This window comes from Sinocyclocheilus grahami, unplaced genomic scaffold, assembly GCF_001515645.1.
Source record: "Sinocyclocheilus grahami isolate Dianchi unplaced genomic scaffold, SAMN03320097.WGS_v1.1 scaffold1651.1, whole genome shotgun sequence".
Taxonomy (NCBI): Eukaryota; Metazoa; Chordata; class Actinopteri; order Cypriniformes; family Cyprinidae; genus Sinocyclocheilus; species Sinocyclocheilus grahami.
This window is the reverse complement of record NW_015506830.1, coordinates 49050-66246: the sequence shown is the minus strand read 5'-3', so window position 1 is coordinate 66246 and position 17197 is coordinate 49050. Positions and strand designations below refer to the sequence as shown.

Here is a 17197-nt window from a genome sequence, read left to right as displayed (position 1 = left end):
TCAATGTTGAAAACAATTGCACTACTAAATATTTTAGTGGAAATTGTGATATATTTCAGGATTATTTAATGAATAAAAAGTTTAAAAGAACAACATTCATTTGAATTAGATCTTTTGTAACATTATAAATGTCTTTACTTTCACTTTTGATCAATTTAAAGGGTTAGTTCACCTCAGTGGTCATCCGCCCGGAACTGCTTCCAGTGTACAACAGTGAGCGCAAACTAGATTAAAGTGATTATTACGTTTTGAATATGGATATTTTTCTTACAAAAACGCATCGATTCGCTACAGAAGGCCTTTGTTCACCCCCCGCAGCCGTGTGAGACACTTTTTTTATGGATGGGCACATTTTATTTAACTGCTTTTGGACTGATGCATGCAACACCCGCTGAGTGCCATGAAACAGCTTGAAAGATCAAAGACAATTTTTTATATAACTCTGACTGGATTCGTCTGAAAGAAGAAAGTCATATACACCTAGGATGACTTGAGGGTGAGTAATTTATGGGCTAATTTTAATTTTTGGGTGAACTAATCCTTTAATGCATCCTTGCTGAATGTGGTAGTGTATGTAAAAATGAACATGTATTATAAATAATTTATATGAATAAATACTGTAAAGGTACTGCTAATTAATTCAAGATACCTAATGCATATTGCAAAACACCTTTTTTTATCCTTATTGTGAAGTGTTTAATTAAAAAATTATTATAAAAATTATTTTCTAATTAATTATAAAATAAACCAAATTAATTTAAAAAAGAACAATACAAATACAGTAATAAAACAACTTATTTATTTTAAACTAAATAAAACAAAACACATAAAAATAACATTTAAACAAAATAAATAAATAAAATGTATTTTTCCGTAAACATGCTTATAATAGAGACTTGTATGTGTGTATTTAAAAAAAGACAGCATGCTTACTTGGGTACAACACCTTGTCTCGCTTGAGCCTCAGTAATAATCTGAGCCTTCAAAAGGACAGGTTTCCCAGGGGCCATCTTCTCTCCCAGCAGATACCGTACAGTGGTGGAAAACTTGGATTGGGTTTTGATGACCTGGGGAGGCTGCTTATCTACTACCAATGAACTGAGTTGCCAAGACAAAAAAAAGTACAATATTAAAAGCCAGAAGAAAAAGCACTGACTGATTTTTCACATGATTGCGTAATCATCTGTTGTGATTGCACGATGACTAAGTACGTTGCAATCTTATCTTTCTCAGATCTGAAAGAGGCCTGCATACTTCTGTATGAGAGTCTGGAGCAGATGTGCCAGGCTTTCCTGCAACGTGTGAAACTGCTCAACCCCTCCATGGTCTCTCTTCACTAACATGAGCTCCTGCCTCAGGTTACTATTTACTCCAAGCAACTGCTCACACCTGCCACCGAAAAAGTTAAAAAAAAAAAGAGAGAATGTGGAAGACATTTAGGCCAAATAGCGCAGATTCTAAAAGGTTGTATGACATGCGTGACATCAGAAAATTGAATAAAAGCAGTCCAAGCAGGAGAAAATATGATCCACAGTACATCAAATACGAGTGCACTTGCAGAAAGGATAAACAAAGTTAGTGCTGCAATGTACACAATGTGTTTTGTGTGGTGAATTATTGTCTGTCAATCTGCTGAAATTCAAGAGGCACAAACCAAACACTCAAACCATGAAGACAAGCCTGTTGAGTTTTTTTTAAAGAAATCAACAGGATCTGATAACAACATATTTTAACTCTCCTCTTGTGTTCAAAAATAACTTTTGTGCTAGAGGTCAAATTGCTCACAATGGTTTCCATGCAATTTGCCAAAAATTGACATGAAAAACACTACAGATTAATGTAAACACTCAATATTTAGTAGAAACCTCTATTGTAGCTTGTCAGGGGCTTACAAATATAAAATATGTGAGAAATGTAATAATTCCTATCTATTTTTATTGTGTTATTTCTATTGGGGTCAATTTGACCCACATATTTTTGGTCAGAATTGCACAGACACAAAATAGAAGCATTTAGTTGATAACATCCGTGCAGTAATACGTCACCATGTCTGAAGAGGGCCAAGGTTGTCATCAAAGTGCAAGCCAATGGTTGCTCGGTGCTGTTCCCACCTCCAAGACTTAATTCTGAGAATAAGACAGGACTGGCAAAGCTCCAGAGCGCACACGGCCTCTTGAAGGAGCTGCATGCGCTTCTATAAACACACAGACATAAACAAACCATGAAAAACAGTTTTCTTCACTTCTCTCCATGTGACGACCTCTTTATGATACATTTAAGCATTTACCTTTGCACAGACTGAATAGTTGTACTCAAGCTGCTGTATGCGATTCTGTCTAGTGACTTGATCTGAATGCTGTGGATCCAACTCATTTTGACCTGTAGGGAGACAAGAAAAAATGACATTAGATATACTGATATGCATGTTTGCCAGTGTGCATGTCTATTAAATAATTATGTGAAACTGTATCCTTTACAAAGTTAGAGTCCTTTACATAACGCCCTGATTATGATAACTCAGTCCAGTGGTTAAGAACAGTTCACTTGTGTTGTGGTTCTTCGTGACGTTGTTTTATGTTCACAAATTTATGTAAATGAATAATCTCTGGGTATCACCTACTACAGAGTACAGTTTAAAACAAGTGGTGATTGCTTACTATATTGTAAAATTGCTACAAGTGTCTTTTTCATAAGGTATATAAAAAAAGAGTCAGAAGATTGCGTTTGGGTCTGTCAGTATAGGTCATCAGGATGGGGTTTGTCCCATAACGTTCATAAATCTGTCATAATCTAATTGTAAACACGTCTGAATAGGTATAGATTTACAGTGTTTGAAAGAGAGTGAATTATAGCCTAATTATGTCGAAAAGAATTTAGTATGACAAGTCTCTCAATTAAGTATTATTCACAACTGGGTTAACTCTAAGTGTGATTCTGAACATCTGTAAGCGATGTCAGCAAGAGCCACTCCAGTGATGAATCCTTTACAGATGCTCACGTCATTTTTGGTCCGATTTGCTTTTAGCTTTCCTTTTGCTTCCTTTCCCTTTTAGGATGACTGACGGGCAGAAAGCGCATAAGAAGCCTTCTGATTGTCCAATCAAAAAGCCACTTCTTATTTTGCAGTTCGCAGGAACTAGGGTTGTGATGTCTCAGTACAGATTTTTCAATGATATCTCGAATGTCTCCATTGTATCATAATAAGCAGCACAGTGTTACTCCTGTGATGAATTTTATGTTTTTATTATCTATAGGCTCATTATGAGGAAAAGCACACACACACACACAAATTAACAATTTATTTACAATACATTTAACAATTTATTAAATATTATATATAATAGTATTTGTTTATTAGACTTTCAGTTTTGGCATGTCACAATCTTGATAATTTAAAAAGGCATTGACAAACAGGCTAATTATGAATTATTATGAATAAATATTTATTTAATGAATTAATTAATTCAATCTAAGATGATAAAGCAATGATTCAGGTTAATCTAAAAAGATTAGAGGAGGAGCAAATTATGACATTTTTGAGAGTAACAAGAGCTATACAATGGATTGTAAATATTTGCAAATACTGAAGGCTATCGCACACTTCCAATTCCAAAGAACTGAAATTGCAGTTTTTCCAGTGCAGAGACTTTCACATATATGCACATTTAATCTGTCTTCAATACATTTCATACAAAGACTACTATATAAATACAGAGAAGTTAAACTGATCATTCATATAAATTAACTTTTGAGCCTATGCTTTTTAATGTATTTTGCATTGATGTGCTGTGACATCAAATACTTGTCCAAAATCAAGGCTAGACAGGTTGGAGCCCTCATGACGGAAACATCTATTTACCCATCTGCTGCTCTAGGGCTTGTCTTATTGCATTTCTCCCTCTGGCATTGTTGCATAGTTTTATGTTAACTGTGTCAAAGCAGCTATGTATACAGAACCGTTGCATGGAATGTGCCAAGTGTGCAACCGCACAGGGCCTTATGCCTCGCCTGTAATACTGCAGTTGTTTTCATTCACATACATGCAAACTTGACGAGCACAGCATTCAGCATGACTGGCCTGTATGTAGAGGTACATGTGCATGTTGTAGGGGTGTTTAGGACTGTATAGTTGCTGCTTCCTTAAGACTGTCACAGAAAACACGCTCTACAAGATTCAGAATAAACTGACATTTGGTTGGGAACTTTGTACATAGATAGTTTACATTTTCCCCTAAAGTCATTTTCTAATGTCACCTATATGAAACTTGCTGAGTGAGGGCAATTTAGACACTTTTCTTTTTAAAGGTGCTTCGGAATAACATGTATTGCCAAAAGCGCAATACAAAACAATGGGTACTGTAAAAGTATTATATGATAAGCAGTTCACAAATACCTTGAACTTAATAATTAAGAGAAGGAACCAATGAAACAGGAAAACATTCAAACAACATGTTATAAACTGAAAAGTGTTTTATACATATGGAACTAATGATCAGCAGCAGCACTTAAGCAAATTAAACAAATGCTTTTTAAACAGTGTGGGTTTGAAAATGTATTTTACACCGAGTGCTTTCAGCAAGGCAAACTTGGCCCTGTGAGACTCCAGATGGATTGATTATTTCCCAGTGATTTAGACTATTTTCATCTTTATAATGAACACCAGTTAATACCAGGGATTAAATTTCCGTCAGTTCATAAAGACAGTCACTTGCTTAATTCCTGAATGATTCAGCCGTTCGAACAAATCAATTGAATGAATGATTCAGTGATAAAATCAGTGACTTGCCCCCACCTGCTGGCGGATTTAGTTTCATTTTAGCGTATCATTTCAGTCATTTAAATCATATTTCTGTATTCAAAATTGTATATTTAAAACATTAATCTCCACATGAATATATGAATTTAATTGCACTCATGCTACCGCTGAGCTTCATTAAACGTCCGAAAATGTACCTACAAGCCACTATTGTGTGCCACCTCTGTAGTACAAATTAATTTATTAATACTAATATTAATACATAATAACTCAACTCATATGATTGGTAACTTATTTGTCTTATTCTACTTCTTATTATATTGTAGGGGTTAAAGCAAAAAAAAAATCTTTTGACTGAAAATTTTTCAGTCAAAACATTCCTCAGCCATACCTGTCACACACCGAGTTTAAGAGCAGTTTATTTCTTCTTCTTGTAATTAGGAGCGCTTGTCCTCCTAATTAAAAAATTTAGGAGCACCTTCTGATCAATAATCAAAAATTATCCTTCCTAATACGAGGTGACATTTGACTCCTTAAAGTGACTTACAGGAGTATTTTCTTTTTACCTTTGTAATGGCTTCATTTTCATCTGTCAAACTCAAAAATTTATGTTTATAATCTTTTTAAAATTTCTATTTAAAACAATAAGTAGAATAAAACAAATAAGTTTCCAATCATATGAAATTAGTATTAATAAATTAATTTGTACACAGAAGAACACAAAAGTGGCTTGTAGGTAAATTTTCAGACATTTAATGATGCTCAGAGGTGGCATGAGTGCAATTAAATTCATAAATTCATGTGGAGAATAATGTTTTAAATATAAAATTTTGAATACAGAAATATGATTCAAATAACTGAAATTATACGCTAAAAATTAAACTAAATCCGCCAGCAGGTGGCGGCAAGTCACTGATTTTATCACTGAATCATTCATTCAATTGATTCGTTCGAACGGCTGAATCATTCAGGAATGAAGCAAGTGACTGTCTTTATGAACTGACAGAAATCCGTCCTAGTGACGGAACGTTAATCCCTGTAATACTCTAGTCTTACTGATATTAAAAAAACGATTTAGATCTCTTACCTTGAATCGACTCCATTTCCTGTTTTTCCCAGTTCAAATCCTCTTGAAGCTGATGAAGTGTTTGGCGGCAGCTCTGAATTTCCAGAACTTTGAGCACCAGATTGTCCACATCAGTCTTACCATCCTCCCTTGCAGGTTGTGGGGTGCCATTGGTAGGTAGAGGACCCTGAGGAATTTGCTGGAAGGGTGTGAAGTTGTGGTGCATACCCTAAAAACAAGCACATAAACACCAAAAGCAATGACATACTGCACATTTACATTAACCTATAAAGTTAAGATTGCTGTTGTATTTTCCTAACAAATTCAAAATACTGTAGAAAAAGGGTTTTATGCATACCGCCTGTGCTAATAGATGACTTTCTTTCCTTAGAATATCTCGAACTGTCCTCACAAGTTGCATGGGTTGTTGCTGGAACACACTCTGAGAAGCAGTTACATGAGGTTACATAGCAAATAGTCAGAAATTCAAACAGTGTGCGCTGCCACAAAATGAGTCAACATGGCAGGCTGCCACGAGTAATAAATACAGAAATCTAAAAGTATGGAAGGGATTAATATGTGTTCACAATGCACAAGAAATGTAACTCAAGATGAGGTCATATAACAGAAAATATACAATGACTCTTAATTTGAAAACCAAAAACCAATCCTTATTGCAATGTAGTAAAACAACAGTCCTAAACATCCCACATATAGATCATATAGACACAGATCATATAGACATAGTAGAATTCTTGTTGCATTTAAATGAAATAATGAGCTTTTATATTGTAACTGTATTGAACCCAAATTGTATTTTTAAATACAAAAAATATCCATTTTGTCTGGTTTATAACTTTTTAAAATATTTTAATTTTAGAAATGTTAGATACATAAACCCGAAAAGAAACTTGATCAGTTCCATTTAAATTTACACAATAATGGACCCCATAAAACCTCTTGCACCTCACTTTAAAAACCCTGCTTTAAAAGTCATTATTTTAATTGGTTTTATATGTTACGTTAGCTTTAAACCAGCAAAAATCATAAGGATTAGGAATATTCGTTGTGCACACCAAGTTCCGGCTGATATGTTGTAGTTTGACCCTCTCCACCACGTTAGGATTGTGTTGGGCCACCTCCTGCAGCAAATGCACCATCTGATCCAACAGCCTTCGGGCCTGAGGCTCCTGCTCCATGTTGTCTACATCAAAGTTCTCCCTAAATCAAACATTACACAGACATGACATTTTTAAAGCACTGCTGCATAGAGTCATCCTTGGCAACTGTCACAAACTGACATGGAACAATGCCTTGCAATTTGTTTTACTTAGTCACCAGTACATATTTAGTCATTTGAGCTTAAAGAAAAACCTTTACGCCTAAAGAAATGAACTTCTGAAATGTTTAAAATCATGTACTCTCACATGAGATGAAGACTCCAGTCATATCAGTAGTGTAAATAAAGTTCTTTATGTAACAAAGAGGGGGTAACCTCATGGAGGCCGCCATATTGGGATTACTATATCCTCTTTTTCCCTGACATGTCCTGGATAGGACTTATAAAGTGCCTAAAATGTCCTGATTTTGGCTTTTTCCCCCTCTATTGCTGTGCTCTCTACAGTCCTCATACATTATATGTATTAACCGTATTAGCATTGACCGTTCTCTGTAGATCCCACCTTCTCACACGCCACGATTGGTTGATTATGTACAATGCCTGCATGCTATTGGGCAAACTACTTTCAGTCATTACCTTCAGCTAGTATGAAAACATTTAGGAATATGCCTAATGCTACTCACTTCTCTAATTTTCAGGCACTTTCTTTTTGGAATAAATTAATCATGGCTAGCTGTGAATAAAGCTTTTCTACACTGCCATCTGTGCAGTGTATTCACGTTAAAATAAAAAGCATGCATTTAATTTGTGACAGATGTCATACCATCTCTGTTCCTCTATCCAGCTGGCCAGATAGTGCCTGATGTCCAGAGGGAATGTGTCTGGGTAGAGTTCATTCAGCGTCTCAGTTGGCAGGTACTGTAACTTAGGGGTCATTTGCGCCCACAGCGCCATTGTGTGCAAGCACTACAACAATAAAAAAATATATATATCACAACATTCCACTGCACTGGAAAAACTGCATTTTCAGTTCTTTGGAATTTGAGTTTTTCAGGGATTGTTCTAAACAATAGCTGTTGTCCATACAACATCAGGAAATAGTGAACATACCAGTCAAGCATTAAAAAAAAAAGTCTATTTTTTTTATATTGTGTGAACAATCAATCAGTTTAGCTCACTTTGTGAACAAATCATTTCACTTGTCTGGCTTCAGAAGGCTTGGAATAAAAGAAGTCATATGTAGTCAACTTTAATGGTGGTCCTTTCTGGCGCTTGACAGACGTGGTCTCTATAAACTCTCACTACATGGAAATAATTAAATTAAGGTTCTTCAAAAAACATGTGTTTCATGTTTCATCACTCATGAGGGTGAAATGTTATGACACACAGATATGACACACTCTTTATACATTAACGTCTTTAAAGAAGGACATTGACTATTGCTGTTTTCTAGGTTTGCCTATAATACAAGCTAGAAAACTATCCATGCATGTATTTAGGACAAAACACAATACCATCTCTATATAAAAAAAACAACTAAACACTGAGTTTTTAACAAGTTCCCTATTCTGAACAAATTCAATTGAAACTCTGAATTCTTCTATGCGAAATGAATGTCATTTTGAAAAGCTCATTCATAAATAGCATCTGACAGTTGGATAAAATAAATAAATAAAAGTCCAACCTTTTATACCATGCTGTATTTCAGGCTAACAGAGCAGAGTTTGTTACTAATGCTCTGTGTGACTTTTGTTTGGACAAGGGAGAAAAGACAGTATGCCTGACTTATCTCTCACCAACATAAGGGGACAGGAGACACTGTATACCACAACACACTTGACAAAACAACAGCCCGACAACCCAACCATCACTAATATAAAACGTTTACTTGCATAGATTGTCATTTTAGCACATAATTTATCTTTATGCTGCATCGTGAGAAAGTAAGAACATATTTAATATGATAATGCTGCTGACCATTCATTTAATTAACTATAAACGAAATTATTTTTATTTGTACGTAAGGTGTACACATATATTTCTGTATGTTTGGATATACAGTGAAACATAAAATGTTAATTTTCAGAATGGAAAAACTTCTATTAAGAAACATATCCCTAATGTAAAGTTAGGTAAATGTGTTAACTGTGTTAAATAAATGTAATGCGGTTAAACATATTTAATTTCATGTATTATAAATGCAATAAAAACACAATAAAATAAATATAATAAAATCAAATGCACTTTACATACAAATACCATCAACAGAAATTAGATCACACTGTTATGACTCACTGATGATATTCTAGTTCAGTCTAGTACAGTTGCCTACAAGCACACATGGTGTGTTAGATTTAAGCAGTGAAACTGAACTGATCCAGCATGCTGGATCATGTCTTCCATAACTACAGAACAATTGTGTCACTTCTCACTCCTTTTTTTTTTAGAAGAAGAAATTAAAAAATTTGAAATATTTTAATGGGAAGACCTTTAAAGGGGTCATATGATGCGATTTAAATTTTTCTTTTCTCTTTGGAGTGTTACAAGCTCTTGGTGCATAAAGAAGACAGCCCGGGGTCGGCACATGTGGTTGCCGCAAGCCCGCCCGCCGCCACTCACTCAAGCTGGCCTCCGCTCACTCAAGGCCGCCGTGTGTGACACTGTTTTGTTGTGAAAGCGAAACTACTTTGTTTAGTCTTCCAAAAGAGGACATGACTAGAAATCAGTGGTTAAGTTGTATTTACAACACTGTTCCAGAACAGTTCAACCCAAATATTCAGATGTGTGCAGCGCATTTTATGGAGGACTGTTTCCTGATCCCGGTAGAGTAGACTACAATGCCGGCTGTTCTGACTCATAGACTGTAAGTAAGTTTTTTATATTTAAAGAATTTGTCACTGACGATTCAAACGTGAGTTTTGAGCAGTGTAGAGTAGCGCTTGTTGTTTGTCATTTCTCCGATCACAAATGCAGACATGGTTTTATGTTTATGTTTATGCAGTGCAACGCGTAAAAAGACATTTATCAAATCATTATAATCCGTAATTATGTCCCCACTGGATGCAACAAATGCCTCGTTTATAATGGGTTTTAATGTCCAACATCACATGACCCCTTTAAAACTTAAAGAGACAATTCACACATAAATGAAAATACTCAAGTGAAATATAGATAATTGGAAGAACACTGGGGTCCAGACAATTTTGGACTCCCATTATATGTACAAAAACACATTTTTTAAATATCTCTTTTTGTAAACTAGCCTTTAAACTATAAGGAAAACACATACAACTAAGGAGATATTGCTTAGTAGTAACCATCTAAATAGATAGTTTGTACTTTGTTAACGCTTTTTTTTATCTAATCAAATATCAATTTAGCAGTAAAACAGGATGTTTCTCAATAGGAACTGCATTGAACCAGGCAAACTGAAGTGTAATCCCATGTCATTCTAGTAAATATTCATAGTAAGCACCTACACTCATCAGACTCTCTTAAAATATGTAGTTTAGCCAGTGCACTGTACAAGAAATAAGTAGACAGTGTTTCTGTAGTAAACTGCAACATATTAATCCCTAGATTACTCACTAGTTTCAATCTACACAATTCGCTGTAAAATCATAGGGCGTAATATTAGGTATCAAAGGTATTTTATATAATCAAAGATAAGACACTGCCCAATAAAGCTCTTTTAAATGACTACTAGATAGAAGTGTAAACACAAATAAATATAACACAAGGTGTACGTTTTTCATTCACTAAAGCTCATGACTCATCCTGTAATTGGGAATCCCTCTGTTCCAAATAATATTTCCTCAGTTCCTAATTTTTTTTCAGTCTTATCTGCTCCATGCCAACTAATAGGTTAAAGGTATACCTGCACTAATGTTTGAAAAAGGGATTGGTGCATCGTAGGTGAAAAAAGACCACACCTATGTGAATGCATAAAAGTATGCATTTACGACATATATCAGATGACAACAGCCCGTTAAACTTGACCACTGTGTTGATCAGGTTTGTTAGATTGCTATTGTGTGAACACCAGAAGCTGTGCAGGAAAAACAGGTCTGGTCATTGCTTCATTGCTTGAAAAAAGACCACACCTATGTGAATGCATAAAAGTATGCATTTACGACATATATCAGATGACAACAGCCCGTTAAACTTGACCACTGTGTTGATCAGGTTTGTTAGATTGCTATTGTGTGAACACCAGAAGCTGTGCAGGAAAAACAGGTCTGGTAAAAAACATTGCTTCATTCTGTAGAATGCACACTGTTAAAAAAATTGTAACATCTAAATTAACTGGTTTAATTCAAGTGTAAAATATTATTTAACATCACTAAATCAACCTAAATGCATTGATTCATACAAACAAAAGTTTTTATGTGTTAAATCAGGTAGAAATCAGGTTCCCACTTTCTACAGTGCAACCAAAATAAATTAATATAAAGTGAAAGTGACGTTACATGTGGCCAAGTATGGTTACCCATACTCGGAATTAGTGCTCTGCATTTAACCCATCCTAAGTGCACACACAGCAGCAGGCAGCCATTTATGCTGCGGCACCTGGGGAGCAGTCGGGTCATCGGTGCCTTGCTCAAGGGCACCTCAGTCATGGTATTAAAGGTGGAAGAGAGAAGAGAGCTGTACATTCACTCCCCCCACCTATATGTGCCTTGCTCAAGGGCACCTCAGTCGTGGTATTAAAGGTGGAAGAGAGAAGAGAGCTGTACATTCACTCCCCCCACCTATATTCCCAACCTTTGGGTTACGAGTCCAACGCTCTAACCATTAGGCCATGACTTTAACAAGTTGTTTGAACTGAAATGTGTGTTGGCAGTGTACACAACCACTCTATAATGATAAAAATCCACCCAGTGCTTTTTTTTAATCTACTAAAATCTTTACCCCTTTTCTCAAATCTAGCCGATCTCAGATGCCTGTCTGTGTGACGTCACAAAAACAGGCCCCTCCCACGATAGTTTGATTGACAGTAGCGTTTCAGCACAGACTGGACTGGTGTCTTAGTTACCTTAGACCCGCACTGAGTGAGCTGTCATCAGTCCGCCAGTGTTTCACCGCCGGAGCTGATGTAGACAAGAATGACTCCTAAGCATGTGCGTCGGAAGCAACAAAAATGTGGGTGGGTCCATATATGATGCCTTTAAAAGCAACAAGTGAACAAATTATGAACATTCAGTTAAATAGCAGCTTGTTTAGTGGCAGTAGCCTATGTGAGCACACAGCCAGACCCACCTGAGCGGCAGATATGCTACGATGCTTTGTTTATCTTGCTGTGTAGCAGGAGTGCAGTAAGCGCAAGTAATGAAAACATGGAATGGAGTTTAATTTATATGGACTCTGAATGAGCCAAGCAGAATGGATTTGAGGAAGCAGCAGCGTGGAGGTCAAGGCTGTAGCTAAAACACGGAATGGAGTTTAATTTATCAGGGCATTCCTTAAGTAGAATGGATTTGACTGACGGTGCTCTGAAAAGTGAACAAACATATGTGCTGAATTAGTGACAATAAAAGTGAGTGGGTCCAATATCATTGGTCTTAAAAAGTGGGTGGGTTTTGTCCCACCCACATACAATGGTTCCGACGCCCATGCTCCTAAGCGATTGAGGTGTTCTGTTGTTGTATGTAATAATGAACATAGCAGTCGTAATTTACTCCCGACATCTGAGCCGCTGAAGTCGCTGTGGATTACGTTTGTTTTTGAAGGGAATGCGCCCCCGATCTACCTAAATGCATCTATGATCCAGCTTCACCTACAGAAGAAGTGAGTATAAGGTTTTTTAATGAATCTTTGCAAATCGCCTTTCCTAATAATGTGCTAATTAGCAAGTTTCACGATGAATGCGGCTAAAGTAAACAGTCCCTCAGAGAGCAGCTCGGAAGAGAGGGGCGGGGCAAGCAGAACTCATTAACATTTAAAGGAAAATGCTACAAAACTGCTTGCTCTGAAAAGAGCTGTTTTTGACAGGGTAAAAGGGGTGTTTTTTTACACTACTACCATTGAGAAATTTTAACCAAACTATGTTACAGACTTTTCATTAAGACCCTAAAGAATCATATCAACTTGTGGAAAATGGGCATCCGATGACCCCTTTAAAACTGGAGAGTCTCAAAAATCTCTACACTCTCAAAAATGCAATTTGAAACAGCCCATTTTCTATTGTCACAAACATGTACCCAATCCTGTCAACTTGATGGGGCATTTCATATCATTAGCTGTCTCAGGAAAACAGGAACATGGTTTGTGTAACATTATCAATGCATTACTAGCTGTTTGATAACATAGTTAAGCCAAAGGCTAATGATATCAATTACTGCTGCGCATTCAATATTGTAGAGAGCAATACATAAAATGTATTATCATTCTGATACATCAACTTGTAGGCGACCCTGCATAATTCACTCTTCCTCTTCTCCTTCTGGCTCAAACATATATATGGCTGAATCAATCCTATATTGCCACTTGCCATTGTGTAGTGTTTCTAGTAGTGTTCTTCAGTTTACCGATGAGGTAAGGGTACTGAGATATATTCAAGCCATTTTAAAGAAATTATTTTCATGGGAAACAATTTTAAATGTCATTTTGATTATCGAAGATGAGTTTTAAGGGATAAAATTAGTGACTGCAGGAGGACTTTATAGATCAATGCTCCATTTTATGTATTTGCAGAGAAGAAATTTAATTTCAAACATTTTATGTTTAAAGGTAAATTCACACAGCAACAACAAACGCCGACAGACAGCAATAGACACTTTGTTGGGTTTTTGTCTGATCAGTGTGTAACCCCTGTTGGAGCTTGTTTTCACTGCTTGAACATGATAAATTAGTGTTTGTCAGGTCGTGGAATGTCTAAAGTGTGACACTGTAATTTAGTGATTGTCTGCATTGGTTGGTGTCTGTCGGTGCAGTGTGAATTGGCCTTTTTCACAGTCCTGTTTTGTAAAAGCATCATCCTGGTATTAGATGTCCTAAAATATATTGAAAAAAAATAAAAATACAAAAGGGATAACTGTACGGTAAGCATCTAAAATAAATACGGAAGAGAAAGCTCTGATAACTTGGTTTTGGAGAAATCTCAAAGGGTTTGTGTTCACATTGAAATCTCTTAAGTTTGATTAGTATTTTCTTTCTTATAAAGTTAATTGTGTAATGGAAAACAAAGCAATCTCTCAGCATTTCTCTCAGGAAACAAAGCAATTTTCACAACAAGCCAACCTCACACCGTAACTTAGACAGCAGTTGGCCCCAGACACTTGGAGCACTCATTCACTTTACCATTCATCCATTTTATTTTATCTCTTTTCACTGAATGGATGACTGCAGTGATAATAGTCATATCGTATGGCAGAAATTAACAAATGAACAGAAATGAACAAACTCATAGCCTTTTTCACTCATCTAATTATTGTTGATACTACTTGAAATACTGTGACTAATAACACAAAATAACAACTTAAAGGAACACTCCACTATTTTTGAAAATAGGCTAATTTTCCAACTCCCCTAGAGTTAAACAAGTTACGATTTTCTAGGCCGATATGGCTAGGAACTATACTCTCATTCCGGTGCCTGAAAATAGTCCCCAGCTAGGTAACTTCCAACCTGAAGCTTGTGTAGTTGGTTATGTTGACGGAAGTTAGCCTATTTTCAGGCGCTGCGTAATATCATTGCGCCTGCTGCACCCATGGTACAGCGGCAAAGTTCCTTGATTATTACGCCGGAATGAGAGTATAGTTCCTAGCCATGTCGGCCTAGAAAATTGCAACTTTTCATTTTCCGTTGGTCTTAGTACACGATGTAACTACAGAAGAGTCAAGTTTTAAATAGGAAAAATATCGAAACTCTTTGGTCATTTTCGAGCGAGATGCTAACGGTCTAATCCGATTCAATGATCTATGCTAAGCTACAGCTAAAAGAGCTACCGCCAGATCCGGAGATCGGCTGAATGGATTCGAAAACAGTAAAACTCAACTGTTTAACTCTAGGGGAGTTGGAAAATGAGCCTATTTTCAAAAATAGTGGCATGTTCCTTTAAAAACTGAGAAAGTATTCATTATTTCTTCAGGCTACAATAGAGAAATACTATTTTACGTTTGGCAGAGAAGTGTGCATACAATCACTGTTTCCTAATTAAACTTTACGTTAACCTTTAACTGAATCATTTCAATTAATCATCGCATTGCACTCTTGGTCATGTCCACATCCCTGACAAAAACTACACATCAACAAATAGCATGAAACTCAAAAACTCTAACAATGATAGACAGATAGAACATTGATTTATTTAATCTAATCCACTTTGCACAGAAATAAACACTTCACTAAGCATTTTTAGTGCATTTTAAAAGGCAACAGCAAAGCCATCCATTAGTATTCATATAATATTTATGTAAAATAACAGCATGGGGGTGTTACATCCCAAAGTATGAAGTTGACACAAGCAATGTTACAACAACAACAACAGTGAGGAAGGTTTACAAAGAACAGACCACTCTCTAGTGCACAAAAAAAAGCCTAACACACCAATGCCACATACAGCCTTTGGGGAACAGAAAGTAGGGCGTGAATTCGTTTAGGCGCTGGTGCTTAACACTTAAGTATTTTTCACTATCAAACTAAAACATACACCGTTATATATAATGGCCTAGCTAAACCGACTTCACAATCATACTGAGATTAAATTATTACAAAGTGAGCTTTTTACTCGTAAGAGAGCTCTTTGATGGCGTTTTGTTTTGTTTTTCTGGTCGCTCGCTTCGCTCGACAGCGGATTTTCGTGTACAGTAGAGAGGAAAGTGGGCTATTACAAAACTCATGTTTCCTCCTTACAACAACATTAAGCGATAAACAAATTCAGGTCGCGATAAACTCACCGTCCGTAGTTTATATAGCAAAAATACAATGCTGTTAGAACACAACTTACCTGATTTCGACGCCAGCTCTTTAACACACCTAAAGAGATATAACGTTAAGTCTTCGCCTTCCGTGTGCGTTTGTTGTTTTTTTTTTTTTCTGGCCACCTACTTTCGCTTTACACTGACACTGAAGCTGTTGCCTATTGGTCATCCTGATGCAGCTCTTCTACCAGGTGAATGAGAAACTTTATCCCGCTGGATATTATTAGACATATATCCCGTTGTATATACACAGGACATTCGATATGTCATCGTTTTTAAATCCAGTTTTATGTGTGCCAGAAAGCGCCTATTTATTTTGTTCAAAATTGTATCTTCATACGTAAAGGGAGTAGGCTATCTTGACACTTTTGTGAGTATTTTCGATTTTGAATGCCTTGGTACTTTATTATCTTCATACTTTAGTATTTCCTACCTAACATCTTACTTTTGTGAGCTTCATATTTTATTAAATTCATAGAAGCCTTAGCCTACTCCTTAGCATATTTTCTGACTCTGCTCAACGTGGTCCTAATGATCATTCAGTTCTTGCTAAAAGTTAATTATATATTTTTAATTATTGCAATTACTTTATCAACATTAGTGGCACATAATTATAATTTTTTTTAATTTTATATAATATGCATTTTAACCTGCTCTCTTTCACTGTGTTGTATGTGTATTTATGTTTTGCAAAACAATAATGCTAATAAAGAAAATGAGCTTCAAAAAGAAAATGAGAGAGAAAATCCACCTAGGAATAAATAATTTACTATCTAAAAATATTTTGTAAATATATTAAAAATGATAAATATATTACACATTCACACTATAAATTCTAACTCACCTAATAATACTAATAAAAAATAATAAAAGAAATCAGATTAAATCAAATTGTTGAATATCTTATATTTAATAGACAAACAAGGCAGCGCTACTGAAATTGTGCTGAAAATCAGTGATCAACTATGGTAAGTAACACCAAAGAGCTCAACGCAGACAAATATATCTACACATTCTCACTGGTTGTGTATCAAAACATAGAGAGCTAGCGAATTCTGAAGTAACAAATGTTATCAATAAAAATTCCATTATAGTTGTGCAAAGTGTTTAATTTATATCACAACAAACCTTTTGCAGCTGTTTTGAAAAGTAACAACTGTGAAAATAAACATATGGAAAGGAAAAAAACTTTATAAGACGCTATCAGAAATTGTTCAAAAATGTGAATGTGTGAATTTTGAACTAGTTGCTTATTAGCATGCATATAACTGGCGTATTGGCTGTTTATCAGAACTTACAAAGCACATAATAATGCCATATTCTGCATGACCATA

General features: G+C 35.8%; 1 protein-coding gene across 4 annotated transcripts in view; it reads right to left on the bottom strand.

Moving 5' to 3' along the window:
* The window catches only part of LOC107571782 (signal transducer and activator of transcription 5B-like), a 41359-nt gene extending 25312 nt beyond the window's left edge, over positions 1-16047 (bottom strand). For 2 of the 4 annotated variants that reach the window (XR_001607235.1, XM_016258149.1), the window contains exons 1-9: positions 15890-16046; positions 7766-7908; positions 6899-7043; positions 6181-6264; positions 5844-6051; positions 2288-2379; positions 2046-2194; positions 1255-1389; positions 934-1098 (exon numbers count right to left, since the gene is read on the bottom strand). Coding sequence is in view for 3 of the 4 variants with exons in the window: in XM_016258149.1 (XP_016113635.1) it covers positions 934-1098; positions 1255-1389; positions 2046-2194; positions 2288-2379; positions 5844-6051; positions 6181-6264; positions 6899-7043; positions 7766-7896 (1109 nt within the window). In the remaining variant the exon portion in view is untranslated. Of the gene's footprint in view, positions 1-933; positions 1099-1254; positions 1390-2045; positions 2195-2287; positions 2380-5843; positions 6052-6180; positions 6265-6898; positions 7044-7765; positions 7909-15889 lie in introns of all 4 variants that reach the window. The other 2 variants (XM_016258151.1, XM_016258150.1) reach the window with 2 other exon arrangements.
* Between the last annotated feature and the right edge of the window lie 1150 nt (positions 16048-17197).